General features: G+C 44.8%; 1 protein-coding gene across 4 annotated transcripts in view; it reads left to right on the forward strand.

Moving 5' to 3' along the window:
- Positions 1–22,874, forward strand: part of Hdac4 (histone deacetylase 4) — a 262,337-nt gene that overhangs the window by 22,618 nt on the left and 216,845 nt on the right. For all 4 annotated transcript variants that reach the window (XM_055616475.1, XM_055616477.1, XM_055616476.1 and 1 more), the window contains exon 2: positions 11,965–12,203. In XM_055616475.1, the coding sequence (XP_055472450.1) occupies positions 12,182–12,203 (22 nt within the window). In that variant the 5' untranslated portion in view covers positions 11,965–12,181. The remainder of the gene's footprint in view (positions 1–11,964; positions 12,204–22,874) is intronic.

Here is a 22,874-nt window from a genome sequence, read left to right on the forward strand (position 1 = left end):
TTGGCCATCCTGAATCAGGCTTTCCCTTGCTCTCTGGGTGTAGTGTGCGCCTTCAACTCCTTCCTATAAGGTTTGCTTCAAGGGAGGATGGCAGATTTCTTGTGCACAGGGAGATTGTAGGAAGGCAGTAGCAAAAACTGTACTGTTAGCTGTTTAGCCACTAGCTAGAGAGCCAGGTAAAAGGTGCGCAGTGACAAGATAGGCAAGTGGGCGTTGTTTTGGACTTGAATGACAAAAGATGGTCTTTGAAGAGCTGAGCCCATCTCCCAACCTTCAGTGAGGTTCAGCCTCTGTGAGAATATGACAGCAACTGCAAGTATTTGTGTTGTACATTGCAGTCATTGCCCTTGCCTGCCTTTAGTAGAATTTTATTTTTTTAGCCAGAGTCTCATGTAGCCTCAAGTCTGAAAAGGCGATGTCACCTATGAACTGCGATGTTCATACACAGTACACCATATGCATAGAAACCTCAAAACAGTCAAGCATGAACTATTACAATGCCTATGTTAACTCAAGACTGAAAAGTGAGAGGGTCGATGTACCTAAGTGTTTCTTACATACCAGGGACCAACAGAAAATAACACTGAGAAAAGGTAACATTTATGATACCATCAGATACCATATGGAGTTGTGTAGCTGAGGGATGGCGTTGAACTTGTGGTCTTGCTTCTGCCTCCCCGGTGCTGGGATTACACGTGTGTATCATCATACCCAGTTAGTATATAGTATTGGAGATCAATCAGATCTGTGGCTTTGTTCATGCTAGGCTAGCAGTCTGTCAACTGAGCCATATCCCCATTCCACTTCGCTGTCTTTGTAGGAATGACTAGAAGTTGGGTCTGTGGGCACAGGATTTGTGTATATTGCATTATTTCCTATTACCCAGGGCGGGGTGGGGGCTTGGTTTCTTGGTCTTGGGCCCTCCACACTTTGACGGTTGAGTGTGAGAGCTTTGGTTTTATCATGCCTCCCTAATACTTGCTGCTTCTTGCTTAGACATTTTAATGAGTTAGTTCTGCTCTGTTGTAGTTTTTAATTTTTACCTTCCTGTTGTCATAGATGCACAACACCTGTTTATGTGTTGATCAACTGCTTATAAACCCCTTTTGTAAACTTCCTATTCTCAACCTTTGCCCCCCTTTCACCTTAAATCAGGGTTGTCAGTTCTTCAGGTTTATAGGAAATTACTAGTGAGTTTTGGGTGTCCGTCTATTGTTGAATGCCCTGTGGCAGGTTGCTTTTCTGCTGTGTGTCTGTATTTTCTCACTTCTGCTTAGTCTGGATAAATTGACATTTTTTATTTTCTTCTTTTTGCTTTATGGTTCATGGAGATTAACGATATAAAAATACTGGTCTTTGTGGTCTTTGGACTGGGTCTGTAACCCATCTTCTTTTCTCATGATGGGTTGCTAGATGGGTGGTGACCTAAGCATTGTTTCAAAAAGACTGAAACCTTGGGACTTAGGGTGGGATCTTGACTGTTATCAGATGACATTGTTTGTATTGGTTTATTCTAGAATATTATGTTCCTTGGCTTGTCCTAACACTTAAATTAGTATAATTGAGAATGTAAGTCTTACAGGTCTTTTGTGTTTCTTTGTAAACTTTAATATTAATTTGTCAATTTGCAAAAAATGCTAATTTTAATTTTTATTGTGTTTGCATAGATTACCAATTAATTGGGGAATATCAATGTCTGAACCATTGTTAGGTCTTTAAATCCATATTCCTAGAATATTTATTTAAATCTTTGTTTGTTTTTGTTTTTTGAGACAGAATTTTCTCTGTGTATGTAGTCTTGGCTGTCCTGGACTCACTTTGTAGACCAGGCTGGCCTGGAACTCATATAGATCCGTCTGACTCTGCCTTCCTGAGCACTGGGATTAAAGGTGTGTGTGTGTATGCCGGACTTTATTTGAATCTTTTAATTTTGCATATAGATGTATTAGATGTATTTATATTTTCCAATAAAGCTTAGAAGTTTTACATGTTTTTGATAAATTTAGTCATAGGTGTTTGCTGATATCTGATGGTATCATAAATGTTACCTTTTCTCAGTGTTATTTTTTGCTGATCCCGGTTGTATAAGAAACACTTAGGTTTATTGACCTCTTACTTTGAAGTCTTATGAAAACGTAGACATTTTAATAGTTCTTCATTGACTGTTCTGGGTTTTCCAAGCATATGGTGAACTGTGTGTGAATGGCGACATCACTCCTTCAGTTCTTTTTCATTTCTTATTGCTCTGGTGAGGGTCTCAAGACGGCCTTGTTTGGCAGTGTTGAGAGTAGCACCCTGCTCTTCCTCCCTCAGGCCTGCTGTGTTCTGTAGATGATCTGCATTTGTTACTCCGTACTTCAGTCGCTTCTTTCTTGATGGTGTCATTAACTGTCTGCTGCTCCTCCACCATTCACTGGGTATTGTAAGGGACAGAACATGCCCTCTTTGCTCACATCTCTTTTTGGTAGCTTCATAAAGAGTGAAGTTAGCAGGATGGCCTTGCCTGTCATTGTTGTCCTGGAGGTGCTTGTAAATCAGAGTTACTCATCATCTCTGGCTCTTACAGACATGGTCTTTCCATCTGTGTGGTGCCTGGAGCACCCTGGGCCAGTGGGCCTGTACACTCACTGTCCTCTGACCTATCTTGGTCTGGTCCCCCATATCTTTGTCAAATGGCTTGGACACTGGACTTCACATGGAGTCTGGACCTGGCTCCCTTGTCTCCTCATTTCTAGTCATCCTTAGTCCTTTGCCGCTGTATCTATTTTTATTTTTTTTAATTTATTACAGTTTATTCCCTTTGTAGCCCAGCTGTAGCCCCCTTCTTCATCCTTCCTAATCCTGCCCTCCCTTCCTTTTCTCCTCCCGTGCCCCTCCCCCAGTCCACTGATTGGGGAGGTCCTCCTCCCCTTTCATCTCACCCTAGCCTATCAGGTCTCATCAGGACTGTCTGCACTATCTTCCTCTGTGGCCTGGTGAGGCTGCTCTCCCCTCAGGGGGAGGTGGTCAAAGAGCTAGCCACTGAGTTCATGTCAGAGACAGCCCCTGTTCCCCTTACTAGGGAACCCACTTGGACACTGACCTGCCATGGGCTACATCTGAGCAGGGGACTAGGTTATCTTCATGCATGGTTGGAGTATCAGTCACAGAAAAGACGCCTGGGCCCAGATTTTTTGGTTCTGTTGCTCTCCTTGTGGAGCTCCTGTTCCCTCCAGGTCTTTCTGTCTCCCCCTTCTTTTGATTTCCTGCACCCTGCCCAAAATTTGGCTATGAGTCTCAGCATCTGCTTTGATACCCTGCTGGGTAGAGTCTTTCAGAGGCCCTCTGTGGTAGGCTCCTCTCCTATTCCCTGTTTTCTCCCTCTTCTGATGTCCATCCTCTTTCCCTTTCTGAATGAGAATTGATCATCTTACCTAGGGTCCTCCTTCTTGCTTAGTGTCTTTAGGTGTACAGATTTTAGTATGTTTATCCTATATTATATGTCTAATATCGGTTTATAAGTGAGTATATACCATGTGTGTCTTTCTGCTTCTGGGATACCTCTCTCAGACTTTTATTTTTATTTTTTAGCTTTCTTTTGGGCCCAGGCCCTGGCCCAGCCTATTTCCACAACAGTCTCCAGTAGCACTGTGGAGTGGCTGACTGTCTTTTGGTCAAGAAGGAACTCCAGAGGCTGGTATGTGACCTATGGAAGGCAGGATTGCCCGCTCTAGAGACAGTCCCCAGCCAGTTTGTGCTGTTGTAACAGCCTGTTGCAGACCACACCAGATTTCTTCCCTGATCAGAATTATAGACTCTGCCTTCTGAAAGCCTTTTTGCTTGTAGCAGAACTCTGAGTACATGGTGTTGAAGCCTCTGGCAGTGCATTAAAAAACAAATAACAACAAACCGAAGCCGGCAGACTGGTGGCAGAGAAGCCCACCTGCAACACTTCACAGTTAGATTTAAGGTGTGTGTCTCCGTATATGGAAAAGGCTATGTGGATGAAATAAGAACAACGCATTGTTTATGGTTGTTGAAGTTGTTGCCTTGTGTTTGTTGCACTATTTGCTTTGCTTTGGGTTTGTGTCAGATTCCACAACATGAAAGCTTTTCTTTAGCAAGAGAAGCCCTATATGAAAACTTTACAAGAATCTTAAATTTAAAATTTAAGATATAAAATTTATAGATATATTTTCTACTGAATTTTTATTTTATTTTTATTTAATTTTTGAGACAAATTCTCACCATATAACTCAGACTGGCGTGAAACTGGCTACGCAGACCAGACTGGCCTTGAACTCATGGAGGTCTGTCTCCCTATGCCTCCTAAATGCTGGCATTAAAGTGAGGCACCACCAGGATCAGCCATATATTTTTATTTCTTACTCTTCACATATGGAAAAATGTAAAACAGTGTAGACCCATCAGAATGGCATCAAAGCTAGCTCTCCTGCAGAGGCCCAGCCTCTTGCCCTGAGGTAATGTGTAGACAGCTTTGGAAGGGGACTGGGTAGAGAGTAGTCAGAAGGCTGAGGACAGACTCACAGTGGGAAGTGGTCGGTGCTGTCTCCTCAGGAGCCTGTTAGTCATGTGTAGGGCTGTAAAAGTAATTTTTAATTTGCTTGTTTCAATTGTCTGGGAGGCTTATTGCCTCTGTCTGCTAACCTAGGTCTTGTCCTGGAAGCTTCTAGTCTCCATACAATTCAACCTAGACCTAGAATGTTCTTTCTGCCTCTGAGACTTTCTGCTTTATATGCTCACACTTTCTTGTTCTTACTGAGCTCTGGGCTGCCTGGTTCAACTCAGCTGTTCTGGCTCAAACTCCTCTCCCAGCTAACTGATTCAATCTGGCTTTTCTCTCAGCTTCTGAATTGCTCTGCTTGGCCTCAGACTTACTCCAGCCATTTGCTCTAATCTCCTGACTTCTTGTTCTCCGGCTCCTTCGGGCTTCCCCTGAGTTCTCCCTTTATAACCTGTCTTTCTGTCATTGTCCCGGTAAAACTGCCTCTTTTTCTCTGCATTGCCCCTTAAGTAGCTTCCTTTTTACTCTCTTCTCATGAGGGTTGGGCGTAGCCCATTCTGTGAAGCCTTTCTCTGATTCGTCACTGTTTGTGCCACTCAATTAAACATCACTTTCAAACATGGGTATTTCCTTTTGCAAACTAACTTGACCTTCTTTGTTTGGGATTAAAGGCAGGTCCCACCACACTTGGATCTAAGCTTTTCTTTACCTGGAACTTGCTCTATACCAGGCTGGCCTCCCTCTGTCTCCTGGATTAAAGGTGTCTTTGTATTCTAGCTGGATCACACAGACCTAGAAGATTTTTGGTTGTGATCATTTGCTAGAACAGCCATGTTCTGAATTAACATCCTCTACAATTTCCCCCTTTCTGTTTAAGGTAAAAATTGTACACAGTGTAATTTTTTACAATAGAAACAATTATCAGTCCCACAAACTTAACAGTCCACATGTCCTTATGAAGATCCACTCATAATTGATGTGATGATCCTTCATAATTGCAGTCCTGAGCATCTTTCCTTCAGCAACAGTCCATTTCAGCATCAAGGTTTTCTAGTCAGCCAGTCTGATGAACTCTGTCCCTCTCCAGCTGGTTTGTTAAATTGTCTCCATGCAGAAGGATCTGCTTTCTGCTGCGTCTACATTGCTGTCTTTCTTCGTCTCTTCCTTGAGTTGTGCCTTTCATTTGGAAGCTTCTCTTTTTTTTGGATTGGATCTTTATCAATTTTGAGGCAAGCCATAGTCTTTTATCACCTATAGGAATATAACCAAAACCCCTTCCCCAACATAGCATATTCCCTGAGTTCCATTCTGATGCTAAAACATCTTTAAAGTATATAGGTTGATATAATTCAGTAGTTTTCTCTACAATCCAATGTCTCCCTACCCCCTCCCCAAGACAGGGTTTCTCTGTGTAGACCAGGCTGGCCACAAACTCACAGTGATGCACCTGCTTCTGCCTGGGATTAAAGGCATGTGCCACCACAACCAATTTACAATCCATTGTCTTTTAGCTAATCTGATTCTCCCTTTCTGTTTATCAAGTACAATTAGATCTTTATGAATCCACACATGAACTGGACATTTAGGTACTCTCATTCCATGCGCAGCTCCATGCCAATGAGCTGAGCTTCACTCCAGTGAGCCAGCTTCTTACCCATTATCAGTGGGCTGTCTGTCTTGATAGACAGACTGTCCTCAGTTTCATTGGGTACCATAGGTTCACAATTAAGTATTTTCTGTTCTCTTAGTTCCTCTGTCTCTTGTCTCTCAAACCTTTGTATTATCATAGCTAGTTTTTCTTGTTGTACAGCTATTTTTTTTCAGCCCTATTTGAGAGGAAAAATAAGAAGATTGCAGTTGAGAGTAAGAGTGGTCAGAATTGCAATCACTACTGCAATGGCTTTTTCAAGCAACATAGGGCTTTTGAAACTGCTTGTTAGTGTACAAGAACACTACCAGGAAATACATTGTACATTTTAGGAGCCAGCTTTCTCACTGTTGGAGAAAGGTGTTAAAAATGAGGAAAGGGTGACTAGCAGAAACTTCGCAGTGGTTGGCTTAGGACCTTACTAACTTGATATAAACAAATGCTCAACAAAAAAGATGGAAAACTTGTCAGGAAAAGTACAAGCCGCTGAATTAACAGAGTTCCAGTGGACAGAGCTGAAGCCACAGTAAGTTGATAGTATTGGATTATTAGCATGTAGCACAGAAGAAATAATATTCACCCGTCTCTAGTAATGCATGTGACCAAATATGTATAGGGCCCCTCTGTTTTGAATTCTAACAAATGTCTAAGAGAAAGAAGCCAGGTACCACCATCAGACAGACCCCACAACAGCAAGAGTTACAGATTCCCCCCCTCCCCCCCGTGATCAATCTGGGACCCAGAAGAGGTGCCCTATTTGATCTCTCCTCTTGAGCAGCTGACATTTAGGTCTTTCAAGGCTCTTGTTAATTTAGTGTAAGTCCTTTGCATAAAGTTGTCTGTGATGCTCACTTCTGTCATTTTACTGTTTGTATGGTCTTTAGTTGATCCCCTTCTTCGTTTTTTTTAAAAAATGATTTATTTTTATTTTATGTATATTGGTGTTTTAACTGCATGTATGTCTGTGTGAGAGTGTTGGATCCCCTGGAACAGGAGTTACAGATAGTTGTGAGCTGCCATGTGGATGATGGGAATTGAACCTGGGTCCTCTGGAAGACCAGTAGACAGTGTTCTTAACCACTGAGCCATCTCTCCAGCGACCCCCCTCCACCACCCCTTAATATTGTGAATTCTCAGTTTTTCATCATTGTTAGTCTGGCAAAACCTTTGCCAATTGCATTCATTTCTCCCTTTCCTTCCCTCCTGTTTTTTTCTGTGGGGCTCACTGTGTAGTCCAGGTTTGAGCTCACGTTCTTCCTGCCTCAGCCTCCTGAGTGTCTGGGTGACATGGTGTGTTCCACTGTGCTTGGTCTTACTTATTTATTTTTTCATTGAATTGATTTCTACTCTTTGCTGTTGTCTTTTTCTTTATTCAGAGTTAAGTTTGTTCTTGTCCGATTTCTTAAAATGAAGCCTAATGTCACTGAAATCAAGACTGTCTCTTCTAACACAGCGATTCAATGAGAATTTCCCTCTGGGCATTGCATATTTTGCTATCTTGTATTTCCATTTTCATTCATTGCAAAGTGCCTTCCAATTTTCTTCATTCATGAAGTGTTTGTTTGTTTGTTTGTTTGTTTGTTTCAGACAGGGTTCCGTGTAGCCCAGACTGCTCTCAGACTCTTTATGTACTTGAGGATAACTGTAAACTGCTGATTCTCCTGTCTCCACTTTCCAAATGCTGGGATCACATGTGGTGCACTGAAGTACATTATTTAGTTTACAGATATTTTGGGATGTTTGTTTTATTTGTTTATTTTGTTTTGAGACAGGGTTTCTCTGTGTAGCCCTGGCTGTTCTGGAACTCTGTAGACCAGGCTAGTCTCAAATTCACAGAGATCTGACTGCCTCTGTTTCCCAAGTGCTGGGATTAAAGGCATGCACCACCACTGCCCAGCAGTATTTTGGCTTTAAAAAAATAGGTTTCTGTTACTGATTTTTAACTTAATTCTAGTTTAGTAAAATACACTTATTTTATGTGACTTGAGTCTTTTTAAGTTTAATGGTACTTGTTTTATGGGCCTGAAGGTGTCTGTCTCAAAGCCTGCTTCCTGTGTTAAAGGACAGTGAAGAAAGTGTACCCCACTGCTTTTGTACAGTGTTTTTAAGTGTCACTGAGTCATGTTGGTGTGTGTGTGTGTGTGTGTGTGTGTGTGTCTGTGTCTGTGTGTGTATGTATGTATGTATTCCAGTACCCTGCTAGTTTTCTGTCTGTTGTTGTGATGGTCCCTGAGAATAAGCATTGAGATTCTCAGCTGTAATGGTAGACGTACCCATATCCCTCATGCTTTTCTTAGTTTTGCTTTTAGTGAAATGTGCTTTTCATTTACTCTTCAACTTACTGATCTGCCATTAGGAGTTGGGCCTCTGCATCTAGTTTTATTTTGTCGGATGCTAATGTCACCTTCAAAGCTTCCTCTTGCTTAGTGTTTGTAAGTTACTTTTTATCATTGTTGTGAGCAAATGCTTGTCAGAGACAAGGGAGGGACATTTACTTTGGCTTATGACTTCAAAGAGTTCAGTTGGTCATGGTAAACAGGGTGTGGTGGAGCAGAGCAGTCCTAGGAAGTATAGAAAGGTGGCTTGCTGGTGTCAGGCTGCCTTTTCAATTTCCCCCTTTCATTCTCTGGGTCTCTTAGCCTATGGGACGGTGTTTCCTCTACTCAAGATGGCAGTTCCTTCTAGAAAGGCCTTCAACAAACACACCAGGATTCCTTATTGTTTCTTGGGGGGATTCTAAATAGAGTCAATCAGACAATTGAGGCTAACCTGCATGATTTGTGAGGTATATCTTTTCCTGTCTTTAGTGTGTGATGTCATAGTCAAATGCAGCTCTGTGAAGGAGCATACTGTATAGTTTTGTCGTCATTGTCATTGTATGAGTGTTACACAGGCTAAGATGACCAGTGTCACATGGGCTTCCTTCTTAATGGGACCGCTGCTGTATTTGCTTTATGCAGTCTGTTGTTGATTTGAAAGTCAGTATGTGGCCTGTGCCTACACTGAAAATGTGTTCTTGTAGGTAGCACATTTTGGGCCGCTGTTACTTGGGGAACAGTGATACTACATAAAATGAGTGACCTTCTCTGTCTCTAGACCATTTCTAGTCATATCTCAAGGTGGTTCTCTATCTGGTATAAAAAACAAAGCAAAACAAAAACCTCTTTTATTAGCAAGTCTGAAAAGCTCTGCCCTTAGAGTGTCTGGACAATTTGATGAGGTCACAAATGTAGGTGAGAATAGGTTCAGTTGTCCTTGATTTCCAGACTTAGAAACATTTTTCTCTTCATCCACTTTTTTTAATAACTCATTTTTATTTCATGTGCATTGGTGTTTTGCCTGCATGTATGTATGTGTGAGGGTGTCAGATCTTAGTGTTAAAGACAGTTGTGAGCTGCCATGTGGGTGTGGGGAATTGAACCCTGGGTCCTCTGAAAGGTCAGTCTGTGCTTTTAACCACTGAGCCATCTCTCCAGCCCTCTCTGCATCCTCTTATTTAATTGTTGTCACTGTTTCTAATATTAAAAATTCTCCACTTATTAGACTTATTGCCATAGGACTATTTAATGTCCCTTGTGATATGTGGTAATCTTTTTCTTTTATTATACATTTCTGTAGTGTGTTGCTTATGAACATCTTCTTCTCCTAAGCCCTGGTATTTTTAGTGTTCAGTTTTGGCAAGTATGAGTTCTCCCAGAACATATGTAGTGTGTCACAACAAAAGCTCCTGGTTCTGTTAGAAGGGGCTCATCTCTATCAGTGGTGTTCATAATAGAGCTTGTTGGAGGCCTTGGATGGAAGCTGCAACCCTGGGAAGCTGACTTATCTTGTAGGAAAGGGCAGTGGGCTTGGGTGGGCCTCTGGTCTGGAGGTATTCTTTGAGGATAAATCAACCACAGTCCCCATTTGGGGGGCCTGTGAACAGGTGTTCTGGAATATCTGGGACCACGCCTCAGAACATGATTCCTGTGTTAGTCAGAAGAAAGTTTTCTAGGAGTTTGGCTAGACCTAGGTCAGGAAATGAATGTGTGAGGGATAGGGTGGGGCAGGAGGGGCATTGTCCAGAAGAGGATCAGGCTAAATGAAGGTTCACAAGAGAAGTAGTGGGGAACAACGTTTAAAGCCTACTTAAATAGCATCAGGACCTCAACGAAGAAAACTGATAGTGTGGAAGAGCTCATCAGTCATGTGCATAATGTACCAGAGAGGCCGCCTGTGAATGCAGAATAAACAACAGATGTGTCTGAGGCAAGAGGGGTGGGTTCTATGGTGAGAGTCCAGTCGGCAGCATAGAAGCCAGAATGAATTGAGTAAAAATAATCAAAGGTGACTGAGCACTTTTCTAGAGCAGGAAGATGGAGATGTATTCAAAGTCATGCTGTTATTGGGCGAAGATCAGTTGACATAAAGATAAGGACCACGGAGTTGTAGGCAATAATGTATAGCTGGAAACTACCTTGAATATCCCACCTTTCGAGAGCAGTCCTTGACACAATGAGCTGATTAGTTGCAAGCAGTGGGGAAAATAATTGGCTTGCTTAACAAAACAATTCATAGGCCGGGCATGGTAGCACATGCTTTTAATTCCAGCCCTCTGGAGACAGAAGCAGGGCAGTCCCTCTGAGTTCCGGGCCAACTTGGTCTGTATAGTGAGACATTCTCAAAAAAACAAACAAAAAGATTTATTCTTAAAGGAAGAGACGAACTAGACAGATGCCTTAATTGGCACTGGAGCCAGAATCAGTCAGGTAGTCCTGGGTTGGCATTTATTGGCTCGTCTCTGAAAGTGACTGCATTGTGGAAAAGTCTGGTCAGGTAGAGAATCTGTTAAATCTGTGGGCCTTGCATCACTAGGGCTTTTGACAGTGCCCTGAAACCTGCAGTCTTCCCAAACCTTGTGTCAGGCAAGGAACCCTTGTAATGATGTAGAATGACCTGAGAAAGTGGCAGCTGGGGAATAGGATGTTATCTGGATAGTGGTTCCTTTGGGCAAAAGGCAGGGAAAGATAAGGACAGCAGAGAGGATCTGAGTTTGGATGTTACCAAGCAGCTGCCTCTTGGGAGGTCCTACCCCAGGTACCTTTCAGATACTCTTCTGCATGGCCATACATTCCTCATAAAATTGGGAAAATGCAGTAATAAAGGTGGGCACATGGAGGATGATGATACTTAAAGCGGGGAGCAGAATTTGAACTAAATTTTATGGTGGCAGCTGTGTGCAGAAAAGCCTGGATGGATGCTTCTTAATGAAAAGGCAAGGCAGGGCAGTGACACTTTTTCCTCTGTACTTCACAAAACAGTGCAGCTTGGAATATATCTGTATCAGTAGCAGGGTTCTATACTACTTCCTCCCAAAGGACTGATGGTGGGCAAGTTTCTGGAAGGGTGGTGGACACCTAGATCAGACTTTCAACTGAGGTTGATTTTGGCCCTCTGAGATATTTCTGGCTGTCATGATTGGGGGATGCTCACTGGCATTTATTGGGTCGAGGTCAGGGATACTGCTGGGTATTTTGTCATGAGTGTAGCGGCTCTACAGTCCAGCCCCTAGGTAACCGTTCTATGATGTCAGAGGTGCAGTGGTGCTGAGGAACATTGCTTACTGATGTCTTTTGCTCATATGTGATTTGCCACAAACCTCAGTGGTTCATGCTGATTGAAATGGTTTAGTAGGAATTGCCTTTTCCAATTCCCGGGTCTGTAAACAAAGGAGAGAGTGAAAACCAGAACCCATTTCCTTAGGTAGGTGGTGTTTGTCCAGATTCAGCCTTGACATCCCAACTGAGGGCTCCTTTCTTCTCTGACCATGCAGGTTCATCTCTGCAAGGCCAGGTGACAACTTCTGCTCTTCTTGTGGATTACTTGGTTTACAAGACGCTGCCAGTGAGACTTCAGATTTACGCAGCTGGGACCCGAGCCTCCTCAATTTTGTACTTGCATGTGCTGGTGGAAGTTTGGAGCTTGTTGGAACTACTGTTTACGTGGACATTTTGAGCCATTTTGAACTTAAGGCGCTGACGCTGCTAGCAATGAGCTCCCAAAGCCATCCAGGTAAGGCCTGCATCTTTGGTTTCTAGTGTTCTTCTTTACACATGAGTTGCTGCTGCCCCTGCAGCCTGCTTGTTCCATTTCAGATTTTGCTTTCCTGTGGCAGTTGCTGTTGGTTGGCAGCATCAGCAAGTGCTCAGTAACCGCAGTTCTTGACTTTTGGCTCAAAGGACTGTGTCGACCTCCTGGGGATTCCGAGGGTACCGTGGAAAAAGAATTGTTTTTGAGAAGGTGATGGATAAATACCAGTAGGTAACTTGCAGAGTGAGAGTCTTGTCAGGGCAAGTGAGGGGCAGTGCTGTTGTGATGGCCCTGGGTGGGTCGGAGCTTCACACAGCAAGCCATTCCAGTGTCTTAGTTTGTTTTCTTTGGTGCCGTTTAAGCATCTCACAAGCCTTTCTGCTTCTAGATGCCTTTGGAACTGCTGGCACAACGGACTCAGCTGGAAGGGCAGAACAGGATTTGAAACTGCATGCTTGGGCATTAGCAAAGACATACAGACTTAGCCTTCGAAAGTAGCAAAGCCTGACCCACCTTAAGATATGGCTCTCTCATAGAATTCTCAGGTGTTTTTTTTTTTTTTTTTTTTTTTTTTTTGGCTACTTCTAGAGCATTGTGTAGTCTCTAGGGCTTTAGGTGTCATTGACTGTCCTGGGTACACGCAGGAGGCTGGGCAGACTCTAGGATAGATGCTTGAGGCTCTTGTCAACCTCCCTCTGGGCCTGTTCCACTGGGTAGAGGCAGAGGCTTAGAGTCTGGGCCCTTTCCTCCAGGACTGCTTGGAGTAGAACGCTCATACAACGCTCTGGAGCATCACCGCTTTGTCTGAGAGCTCAGAGGGCAATGCTCCAGGCTTTGTCTAGGTCGGAGGGTTTGTTGGTTCAGTTGTTCATGTATTGATTCTTGTAAAGAAATGGTTTATGGTTGATTGCGGGAAAAAATTAAGCTGTGTAGACTGAAATGTCTCCAGTAGATATTGACATGCAGGTCTTCCTCCTACTCTGCAGTGAGGTGGAGGTGTGTATCTGCCCTGGGTGTGAATGTACAGGATACATGTGTCAACATCTGTACATGAGGTTATGTGTTAGATGTTTTCCATGTTATTGTATGGTGAATATCTTCGATGTCAGTGTGCACATAAATCTAACATTCTTCTGGCAGTTTGTGAGTGTGTCTTTATATGGGTAAGGCAGTGTTCGTGATAACTCCACGTGAACATTACACAGTTACTATGAGTGTATTATGTACAGTACTGTGAGTATCCCCACTTTTGACAGCTTCTGAAAAGCTGGAGCTGGGCCAGCAGACACACAGGTTAAATGTCTACAGGATGACTGAGATTGTTCCAGATGTTGTCTAACTGAACTTCTAATTGCAGCGTGTAAGGAGCTGTATTCTCCTACCTTCTCACTGCTTTGGCATTGGGTAGTTTCAGTATGCTTTATTTCTGCTAGCATGCTGTAGAAAATGACTATTTTCTCTTTGCTGTTTAAATGGTGTACATACTCTGTGACCTGACACAGATACAATCATATCTTGTACACGCTACTCAGGCATTTGAGGAAAAGTACGCTCTTGTTATTACGTTCTTGGTCTAAAGAAGTTTGCAAGTATATCTTAGTACTATATTTAAAATTCTCTCATACATATGCATAGCCTAGTTATATACAAGAATATCTGTACATTAACTATATTCTTTGCTTGATTTCTGAGAAAAGTAAAATTCTCTATGGTAGTTATAATTTTGATATAGTCTTTTAGCATTATTAATCATTTTTTTCTATATATTCCAGTGTTTACCCCCAGTACTTAATTAAAAATGAATGGCTATTCTTTTGGTTAATGAGTTTTCTTACCAGAATACAGTATTTATTTTGTTCTCTAAACTACTATTTTTGGCTAGTGGATCTTGTCCTATCTACTTGTCTTTGACTTTTCCCAACCATCTTCTTCAAGCCTTAGTCTCATAAATGGGGACAGCTGGATTCAGACTTTCCTCCTCCAGAGAGTCATTGCCTTTTGTGTGGGGAATTTTGCTCATCGTTGTTCGCTTATTTCTCTAGCCCCCCACCCCCTTCCTGCCTTCTTTCCTTTGCTGAGGACAAACATGGGGCAAGTGTGCCCCACCGCACTGCTCCTCCAGCCCCTCTGCTTGAGTATCTGTCCTTGGGCTTCTGGGGGCCTCGTACCTGCCTGTCAGGTTGTGTGCACCTCCGTCTTGAAGGGAGTCGGCTAGAGTGGCCTTGTGCTGAGAGCATGCTTTTTCTCAGTATGCTTGCATGTCTGTGGCTGGGCTGTTTGTTCAGGGCCTGGAGCTTGCTGAGACTCCTGCCTCTCTAACCCCTCTGGCCTTCTACGGATTGTCTTCTGCAGCCATACAACAGGTGCCCTCCACATGGCACCTCACAGCCTCGTCTGGCCAAGAGGGAAGCTGGCTGTGTGCCTAGGCCATAGGTTCTTACTGGTGACACTTAGGTTTGCCTGTTGGCCCTGTGGTTTCAGGTGAGTCTTTCTGGGCTTTTCCCATTGTTGGGCATTGCTTTGAATACATCCACAGTTTATATTTTGGATTTAGTGGATTTCAGGAAGAAGAGAATTAATAGTCAGTTAACTAATTCATTGATTTTTAATATTAGGGAATTCTAATATTGGGGATTGAGCCTGAAGCTTTGCACAGGTTAATTATAGCCTCTTACACAGAGTTCCCAGCCTTCAGTTTGCTGCCTGGAGCAGGAAACTTCGGATTGTTGGGACAAAGCTAGGGAACCAGGGTAGTCATGCTGGCCCCTGTCACTGACTCTTAGTTATCTGTTCTCCCTCCTCTGTGACCTTAGTGTCTTCTCTCTGGCCCCATGCCCTGGCCTGCCTGGCTCACTCCCGCCTGCTCTTGTGTGGCCTGGCGCAGTGCTGGTGGCATGTCAGGCCTGGTGGAGTCCTGTGGCCTTTGGGTCCTCTCTTACATTGGCAGGGCAGCTTGGCTTTAGCCGGGTGATGAAGTGGCCTTTTTATTTGCTGTGTATAACTCCTCTCTCCTCTGTTTTCCTTTAAACTCCCTGTGGTGCTGGGTGAGGCCTGCGTTATGATTTTATTGCCGTTCTTTCTGGACTTTGCTAGAGCCAGGCCCTGGCTCTCTGACGTAAAAGCCGCCTAGCTGTTGGGATTTATTGCTCTAAATAACTGTTTCCAGTGCTGTGAGCAGCCCCAGGAAAGGGCTTGGATTGGTTCAGCTTATGAGGACTCTGTGGAAAGAAGTTGTGACTGGCGCTGCTCGTCTCATCGTGTGCTGAAGCCCTCATTGTCGGGATGTGCCCAGGCAGGCTGTGGTGAACTCAGCTCTCAGGCCTCTGCTTGTGCGGCAGGTCCCCTCACACAGTGGTGTGAGGGCTGATGTGGCCATGGTCTGCTGGAAGAATAAACAGCCGCTCTTCCTTTCCTGTCCCTGTCCCTTCAGTAATTGCTCTTGCAGTTCTTGGTGTTAAAGCGCACCTACATACTGCTAACTGGCAGGCCACCGGGGAAACCCTGGCGCTGTCACCTGGTCACTCACTCAGTTTGACGCCACCCTGTGTCTGCAGTGTATTTGAACTTCCTTGTTGGAAGCTCGCTCTCTGCGTAGAGAAGGTAGGTGTCCGCTAGGAGGCATCTGTGCTGACCTCGCTGATGGCCTCAGATAAGCAGACAGTCTAGCAGAGCCAGGATCCTTCTTTCTGTTTTTCTGTCTGTGCCAGGGTCTCAGTGAGAGGCCTGGCTAGTGTCAAGTTACAAATAAAGTAACTGCTTGGAGGGAAGCATGTGTAATCCAAGGTCAGTGCTTTAATTTGGGCCATTCCATGGTTCACTAATATTCTGTCTTCACATGGAAGGAGCTGAAGGCTATGTCAACACAGCATGATGTTGCTCCCCGGGTTCCCTGGAAGAGGCTTTCTGCTCTTGGCCTGGGCTGAACTGAGATCCTGAGATTCCTTCCATGTCTGTGCTCTAGTCCTCACTTTTCTTTTCTTTTCTTTTTTTTTTTAAGCGTGTAGCTTTGGTTGGTGGGGATCTTACTTATGTAGCCCAGGGTATTCTTGAATTCACAGGGATTTGACTGCTTCTTGTCTCTGAGTGCTGGGATTAAAGGTGCATGCCTGGTCCTAGCCTTCGCTTGTATGGTCTGAAGTCTTACTTATTTTAACCAGTTTGGCTGCCAAGGTTGTTATATAGTAATGAAGATATTAGATGATAATGAAATTATATCATAAAGGAACATTTTTATGGCTTTTACAATTGTGTTCTGCAATGTGTATGTTTTAGGGATACTGCACAGTAGAGTAGAGAATGAATTTTGTGGACTACAGTACATACAGAGTGGCTTCTGGGCAGCTGGTAGCAGGTGAGTTGCAGACTCTTGAGTGAGGGAGGCCTGGTGTAAAAGACCACTGTAGACTGTGGCTGATGCCAGGGGGTCTGCAGGACAGGTGTATAGGCAGTTGTGGGTAGCCAGCCGGCAGGAAGGCCTAGGAGTGTCAGCAAGGAGATAGCCTTATGCAGCACAAGAAGCAGCAGCTTCATGTAGCTCTGGGAGGAAACAGGGGCACCGGAAAGAAGTCACTCTGAGGGTAATGGACAGTGGGGAACAAGATGGAGCTGGCCAAAGTCATGGAGAAATGACCATTTCTGTGCATGCATCAGGTTCCCTGGAGAATGATGTGAGATGCCTTAGGCAGTGGACCAGAGCTGGATGGGAGTGTTAATCTTGGGAGTGCTTCAGCCTGCTTTCTGAGGGAAGGGCTTCCAGAAGGCTTCGTGTACTTCCTGCTGCCTCCTGCCCAGCTCCTAGCTGGCGTCTTCCCAGCCACCACCCCAGGAGCATGTGCAGCTCTCAAGTTGTCACCACCCTGGCTTCTCCATGCCGTGATTATCTGGGATCTTAATCAGTCAAGATTTGTTCTGGAAATCATGTAGACATAAGGACTTATTTTTCAACCTTTTTTTTTTTTTCAATCCTCAAATTGTGTTTTGTCTTTTAAAAATCACGACTACTCTGTCACTGGGAAGAGCTCAGAATATTCACTGTCAATGGTGTGCTGATGGTTTGTTTTGGCAATTTTCTGAAAATTCTTACACAGTTTGGGGAGCATTTGCATTTGTGTCCTTCTTTCAAAGCCCCCATTGTAGAAATGCAAATTTCTGAGTTCTGAGATGCTGAATGTTAGATGATTAATGATATTGAAATTTAAGAATGAACTCCTGGTATGTATTTGACACAGAAAACTCAATACTGAGATCATTAGGAACCATTGAGCACAGCTTGGTGCTGGAATAGAAAGGCCATAATTGCAGTGCCTGGCAGTGGGGGCAGGTCATATGTGGACAGGTGTGAGTGAACACCGCCTCCAGAGCTGGTCTGTGCAAAGCCCAAAGCTACTCCAGCTAAAGAACTGGCTCTGTTTAACTGTAGCTGTTTAAAACTTACAGTGATCATAAATCAGCATTGATCACTCGCTTACCCCAAGTCAAACACTGCTGTGCTTTTGAGGGACCAGAACGAATAGCCAGTTCGTTCTGAATTGTGCTCTCCAGTCATTACATTTCTGTGGCATGATAACCTTGTCAAGTGAGCTGGAACGCCTTCGTTCCATGTGTGGGTGAGAAAACCAGTATTGCCTGTTGTCAAATAACGGCCTAAGTTGAAGTCAGGCAGCGCTTCAGAGGCCAGCCAGGAACTGGAATCCATCATCCACACATACTTCCCTATGGAGAGCAGAAGTCTGGGTGCTTTGGGCCATATAAGTCTGGTCATCCTCTTTACACGAATGGGGCTTCCAAGCAGGAGTGGCATTGAGGGGTGGCAGGCACCTTGGGAATGGAGTGATTCTTGCTATGAGAAGGAATAGGCCGACTGTAGAAGCTCCCAGAAGAGCTGTACATATTTGAAGATGGTCCCCCAGAAGGGCTGCACTGGCTGCGTCTAAAGAGCAGGGCATGCTGCTTGGGGTACCTGGCCTGGTAGAGAGCAATGCTCAGCAAGGAGGAAGAGAGATGGGCATGCTGTTGCAGTCTGTGCCACCTCTATACAGAGGCTCTGTCTGTCCTTACTGCCCTTTGTTGCCCTCTCCTGCTACACACAGTGTTATATGGGTCTTGGCCACCCTGGCTCAACCATCCTGGAACTTGTGGTTTTTGCACCGTGTGCTCTGCAGATTAGGCATGTTTCAGACCTCTGAGCTCTCTTTGCTGGCCCTGGAAAGCTGAGTTGAAGGAACTGACTGAGTGCCCAGTGAACCGTGTTAAGTTGGAGATTTGGGTGAAACTTAGTGCTTCTCCTCAGCACCTCTGTCTGCCTGTTTCACAAGAACATAAGAGACGGACACTGAGGACCGCTGTGATGATTAGTGATTAGAAAAAGGAAGTGGGTAGTAGACTAGCACTCTTAGCAGCCCGGGGCCAAAGCACTGCTCAGCCTTTCAGCCCTTCCCAACTCCTGCTGCCATGCGGTTGGAAAAGAAGTTGAAAGGCGTCCTTATAGGTGACGTTTGTGTGTTTTAAAAATAAACTGGCTAATTTGCATTTTTTAATCGCATCAGGTAGCATTTGTAAAGAACTACGAAGTTGGTTAAAGTTTGGTGTTCTTATTTAGTGGTCATAAACAGAATGAGTTGGTTTTCTGCATACAGCAACATTCTCATAAGACCCAAATCAGCTTTTGACTCTGTATTCCCTTTAGATGGTGGGTGGGATTGGTTGTTGTCCAGTCATGTCAGCCCTTGACGACCAAGATTGGGATGGGCAGGTATGTGTTCATGTATGTGTGGGCGTATGTGTGTGTGCTCATGCACGTGTGTACATGTTGAGGCCAGAGATCAACCTTGTGGCATCCTCAGAGACTGCCCACCTTGTTTTTTAAGGCAAGTTCTCTCACTGAGACCTGGGGCTTGCTGGTAAGTGTAGACTGCCTGGCCAGGGACCCTCTTTTTTCCACTTCCCCAGTGCCGGGATTACAAATACATGCCACTATGCCCTGCTTTTACATGGGTACTGGAGCTTTAACTCAGGTCCTCATGCTTGCACAGCAAGGACGTTACTGAGTTCTCCAACTTTCTGTGTTTTGTTTTGTTTTTAAAATACTGCTTTTTGTATTCTTTTGGTTGTTTAAATCCTGTGTCTCTGACCCTTCCTGCTGTTGTAATAAATAAAGCCCTTTTGGTGATAGGATTTAAAATCTACAGAAATTTGTGGTGCATTTCTGGAGGCTGGGATCAGGATGCCAGTGACTCTGTCTGGTGAGGGCTTCTCTGGCCTCTGCATTTTCCCACCCTGCTGCATTCTTGTGTGATGGCACCCTCCCTGGCGAAGGGCCCGGAACACACTATGGGTTTTGTCTTCACGCTTCATCTCTTCCCTTCTTAATACTGTTGTGCTGGGTGGGGAGCACAAACATTTAGACCTTTACAGAAGGTGTTAAAGCTTCTACTCACTGGAAGAGCTGCAGGCTCCACTTTGATCAGTTTGCGCTCACAGCTGGTGTGCTCTTCTTGTGTTCTCCCAGGAAATCTCATGGAGAAAGTGAACTTTAATTAGAGCCCTGTTTCTCAGTGGCTTGTTGACTCAAAAGACCTCACTGTTGGCGGGATTGGTGTTCCGAGAAAACTGTGGAGTTACAGTTTCTAGTGCACACAGTCTTAAGAGCAAGCTAGGCTGCTTTTAGTGGAAGCCCCTCCCTCCCATATCCAGACTTCCTGATGCTCCTTATTTTAATCTTCACGTGGAGCCAGTCCCTATTAGAAGGTGACTGGTTCTTGAAGCCCATGCCTCTCTCCCAGACTGATGGAGTATGCAGACCTGTCTGTACTTTGCCTTGCTGCTGGCAGCTTCCAGGTTCCTTAGGACTGGTCAGGTGCAGTGGCCACCTTATCCGTATCGCTCTTTCTGGTTAGTGGCCGTGTGTAAAGAATTATTTATTATTTTATGTGTGTGCTTGTTTTGTCTGCATGTATGTCTGCATATCATGTGCACGCAGTGACTACAGAGGCCAGAAGAGGGTGTCTGATTCCCTGAAACTGGAGTTTCAGAGCCACCATATGGGTACTGGAATTGAAACTCAGAACCTCAGAAAGAGTCACCAGTGCTCTTAACCACCAAGTCATCTATCCAGGCCCAATGCCAGCATTTTCCTGTGTAACCATTATCTTCATACTGGCCCTGGTGTGCTGTGCGTGGGTAGTTGAGTCGCTGGTGGTCACCCCAGTGATGGTGGAAAGTAATAGGTTAGGGTCCCCTGAAAGACTAGAAGGGCATTGGCAGTGAGCCAGGGCCTGAATGTGGCAGCGGAGAAGGGAACTAGCTCTTCAGTGACTTTTGTCTAGCCTCCTGAAGCATCAGAGCAGGTAGCCAGGAGCCTGCTTTGGAGCTGAGGTACTCAGCGATGGATCAAGTACAGCAAGGCACAGATGTCCTCATTGGTGGGCGTTGGAGAATTCTATGTCTGTAAAAGACATTATCATCTGGGAAAGTGGTTCTTTTCTAAGTGAGTATGGTATCACTGTCCTCTGTGGACAGCGGGGAGATGTACTTGTGTCTGCCTTCAGCCAGTCCCTGCCAGTCTGCAAGGAAGCAGTGCATCCCCAGCACCACTGCGGGGCCGGGCTTGGCATGCTGGGCCTCCCACGGCTTAGTACCCAATGGAGCTTATGTTAGTCTACAGGGGAAACACTTACTGGAATTTAGCTGGCAGGCTGGGCATTCTTTTGGGTTGTCTTCCTTGGGGCTCCTTTCAGCCTCTAGAAGTAGTCCATTTGTCTACTCACCTTTTTATCTTCCTGTGATTTGGTTCTCTTCTCTCTTCCCAGTCATGGGTAGCATCTCATAAACATCCCATGGTGGATGGGAAGGTCAGGTAGGCTCATGTCCACTTGCAGGCAATAGCTGACTCAGTGCAGCTGAGGTTCATGGACTGGTTGGCATGTACTGGTATGAGAATACAACCAGGGACTGCCTTGAGCTGGGGACCACAGGCCTTGAACCTGGTATTCTGGGACCTTACTGGGGCCATCCTGGGGAGAGGAAACAGTTTTAATTTTCCTTCAAGCTTGTGTAATTGATGGAAGCCGAGAGCCTGCCAGCTGGATGGTCTGCGCTGTCTCCATGCAAAGGCCTTTATGAGGCAGTAAGGGGTGGGGTAGCTGATACTCAGACATCCCTACAGTAGGGGAGCTTTGCTTGGGTAGGGATGGACACATGGTTCAAAGTATTTGAGTTAGTATATTCATTTTGGTTGGTTTGTTTGTTTCATGCTGTCCTGAAACTCATCCCTGCAACTTACCATATGGCCCGACTAATCTTGGACTTGAGATCCTCCTGCCTCAGTCACCTGAATGCTGGCGTTACAGCGTGTACTTGGAAGTATATTCAGCTTGTGGCACTGGCTGAAATTATCTGCGACAGTAATATTTTTCACTATTGCATTCCATAAAGCCAGGCTCTACATTTTCTAGATTTAGACCTTTTATGGGTTTTCACAAGTCACTGTTAAATTTAGGGTACCTTCTTTTAGTAGCTTGACTGAATACCTTCAAAATGAATTTTATACACATCTGGCTGAAAACAAAATCCGGCCACTGGAAAACTAGCCTGAGTTCCTCATTGATCTCAGTGTTGTGCAAGAGCTTCAGTGCTCATGCTGGTCCCCTGTTGATGCTGCTAAGGAGTCATTTGCCCAAGTGAGGGCTTTGAAATGTTGGCTGCATCCTTGCTGAGGATGCTCACAGAGACTAAGGGCTTGGTAGAGTGCATAGCTCATCTAATGCTGTGGTCTCTTGGTTCTAAACTGTGTTACAGTCTCCAGGAGTTCCATGATGAGTGCAGTAGATTTAGGGGACCCACCTAAGAGCACAGCTTAAATTTGTCCTATTTTATGTAGGGAACTGGTCTTCCCTCCCTCCCTCCCTCCCTTCCACCCTTCATCCCTTCCTCATACCCTCCCTCTCTTCTTCCTACCCTCCCTCTCTTCTTCCCTTCTTTTTCCTTCCTCCATCCCTCTTCCTGAGACAGGGTTTTTCTGTGTGTAACCCTTAGCTGTCTTGGAACTCTGTGAGTTCTGGTCTACAGAACTACACATGCCTCTGGCTCCCAAGTGCCAAAGGTGTGTGCCTCCACTGCCCAAAAAGAACACTTGAATATCAAATGCTACTCTGAGATTTAAAATATCATCCATGAATAAATGTGGATTTAGCATGTTGGTTTATACTGGTGAGTCCTGGGCAGGGGTCAGTGTGAACCACAGAGGTTACTGGACTTTAATAAAGAATTAGAGGAGGTGAATAGAGGAATTTTCAAGGTCCCAATTGAGGGTTTATAGAGGAAGGTGATGGGCAGAGGCTGATGCTGCCAGGCTGTGCAGAGGAAACTGTGGAGGCCATTGACCACTGAGAATATAGCATCTTTGGGCTGCCAGGGAAGAGAACTGGGAGGTGTCAGAAGCAATGTGTTTCTAAGCCTGAGATGAAGCATGTCCCATGCCAGCCTTATCTGTTTTCACTGTGCCCTTGTCTCTTCTTTTGTGAACAGTCTCAGTGCTAGGCAGGTAGGCTGCGTTGTCCTAGAGCCAGGCAGAGCCTCCAGGCTGTGTTTGTGGCCTAGCCTTCTTTGAGTCTCTCCCCTCTTCTTTTTCTTTATCCCCAGGTGGAGCAGTGTGCA

This window comes from Psammomys obesus, unplaced genomic scaffold, assembly GCF_907164565.1.
Source record: "Psammomys obesus unplaced genomic scaffold, mPsaObe1.curated_primary_1811, whole genome shotgun sequence".
Classification (NCBI taxonomy): domain Eukaryota; kingdom Metazoa; phylum Chordata; class Mammalia; order Rodentia; family Muridae; genus Psammomys; species Psammomys obesus.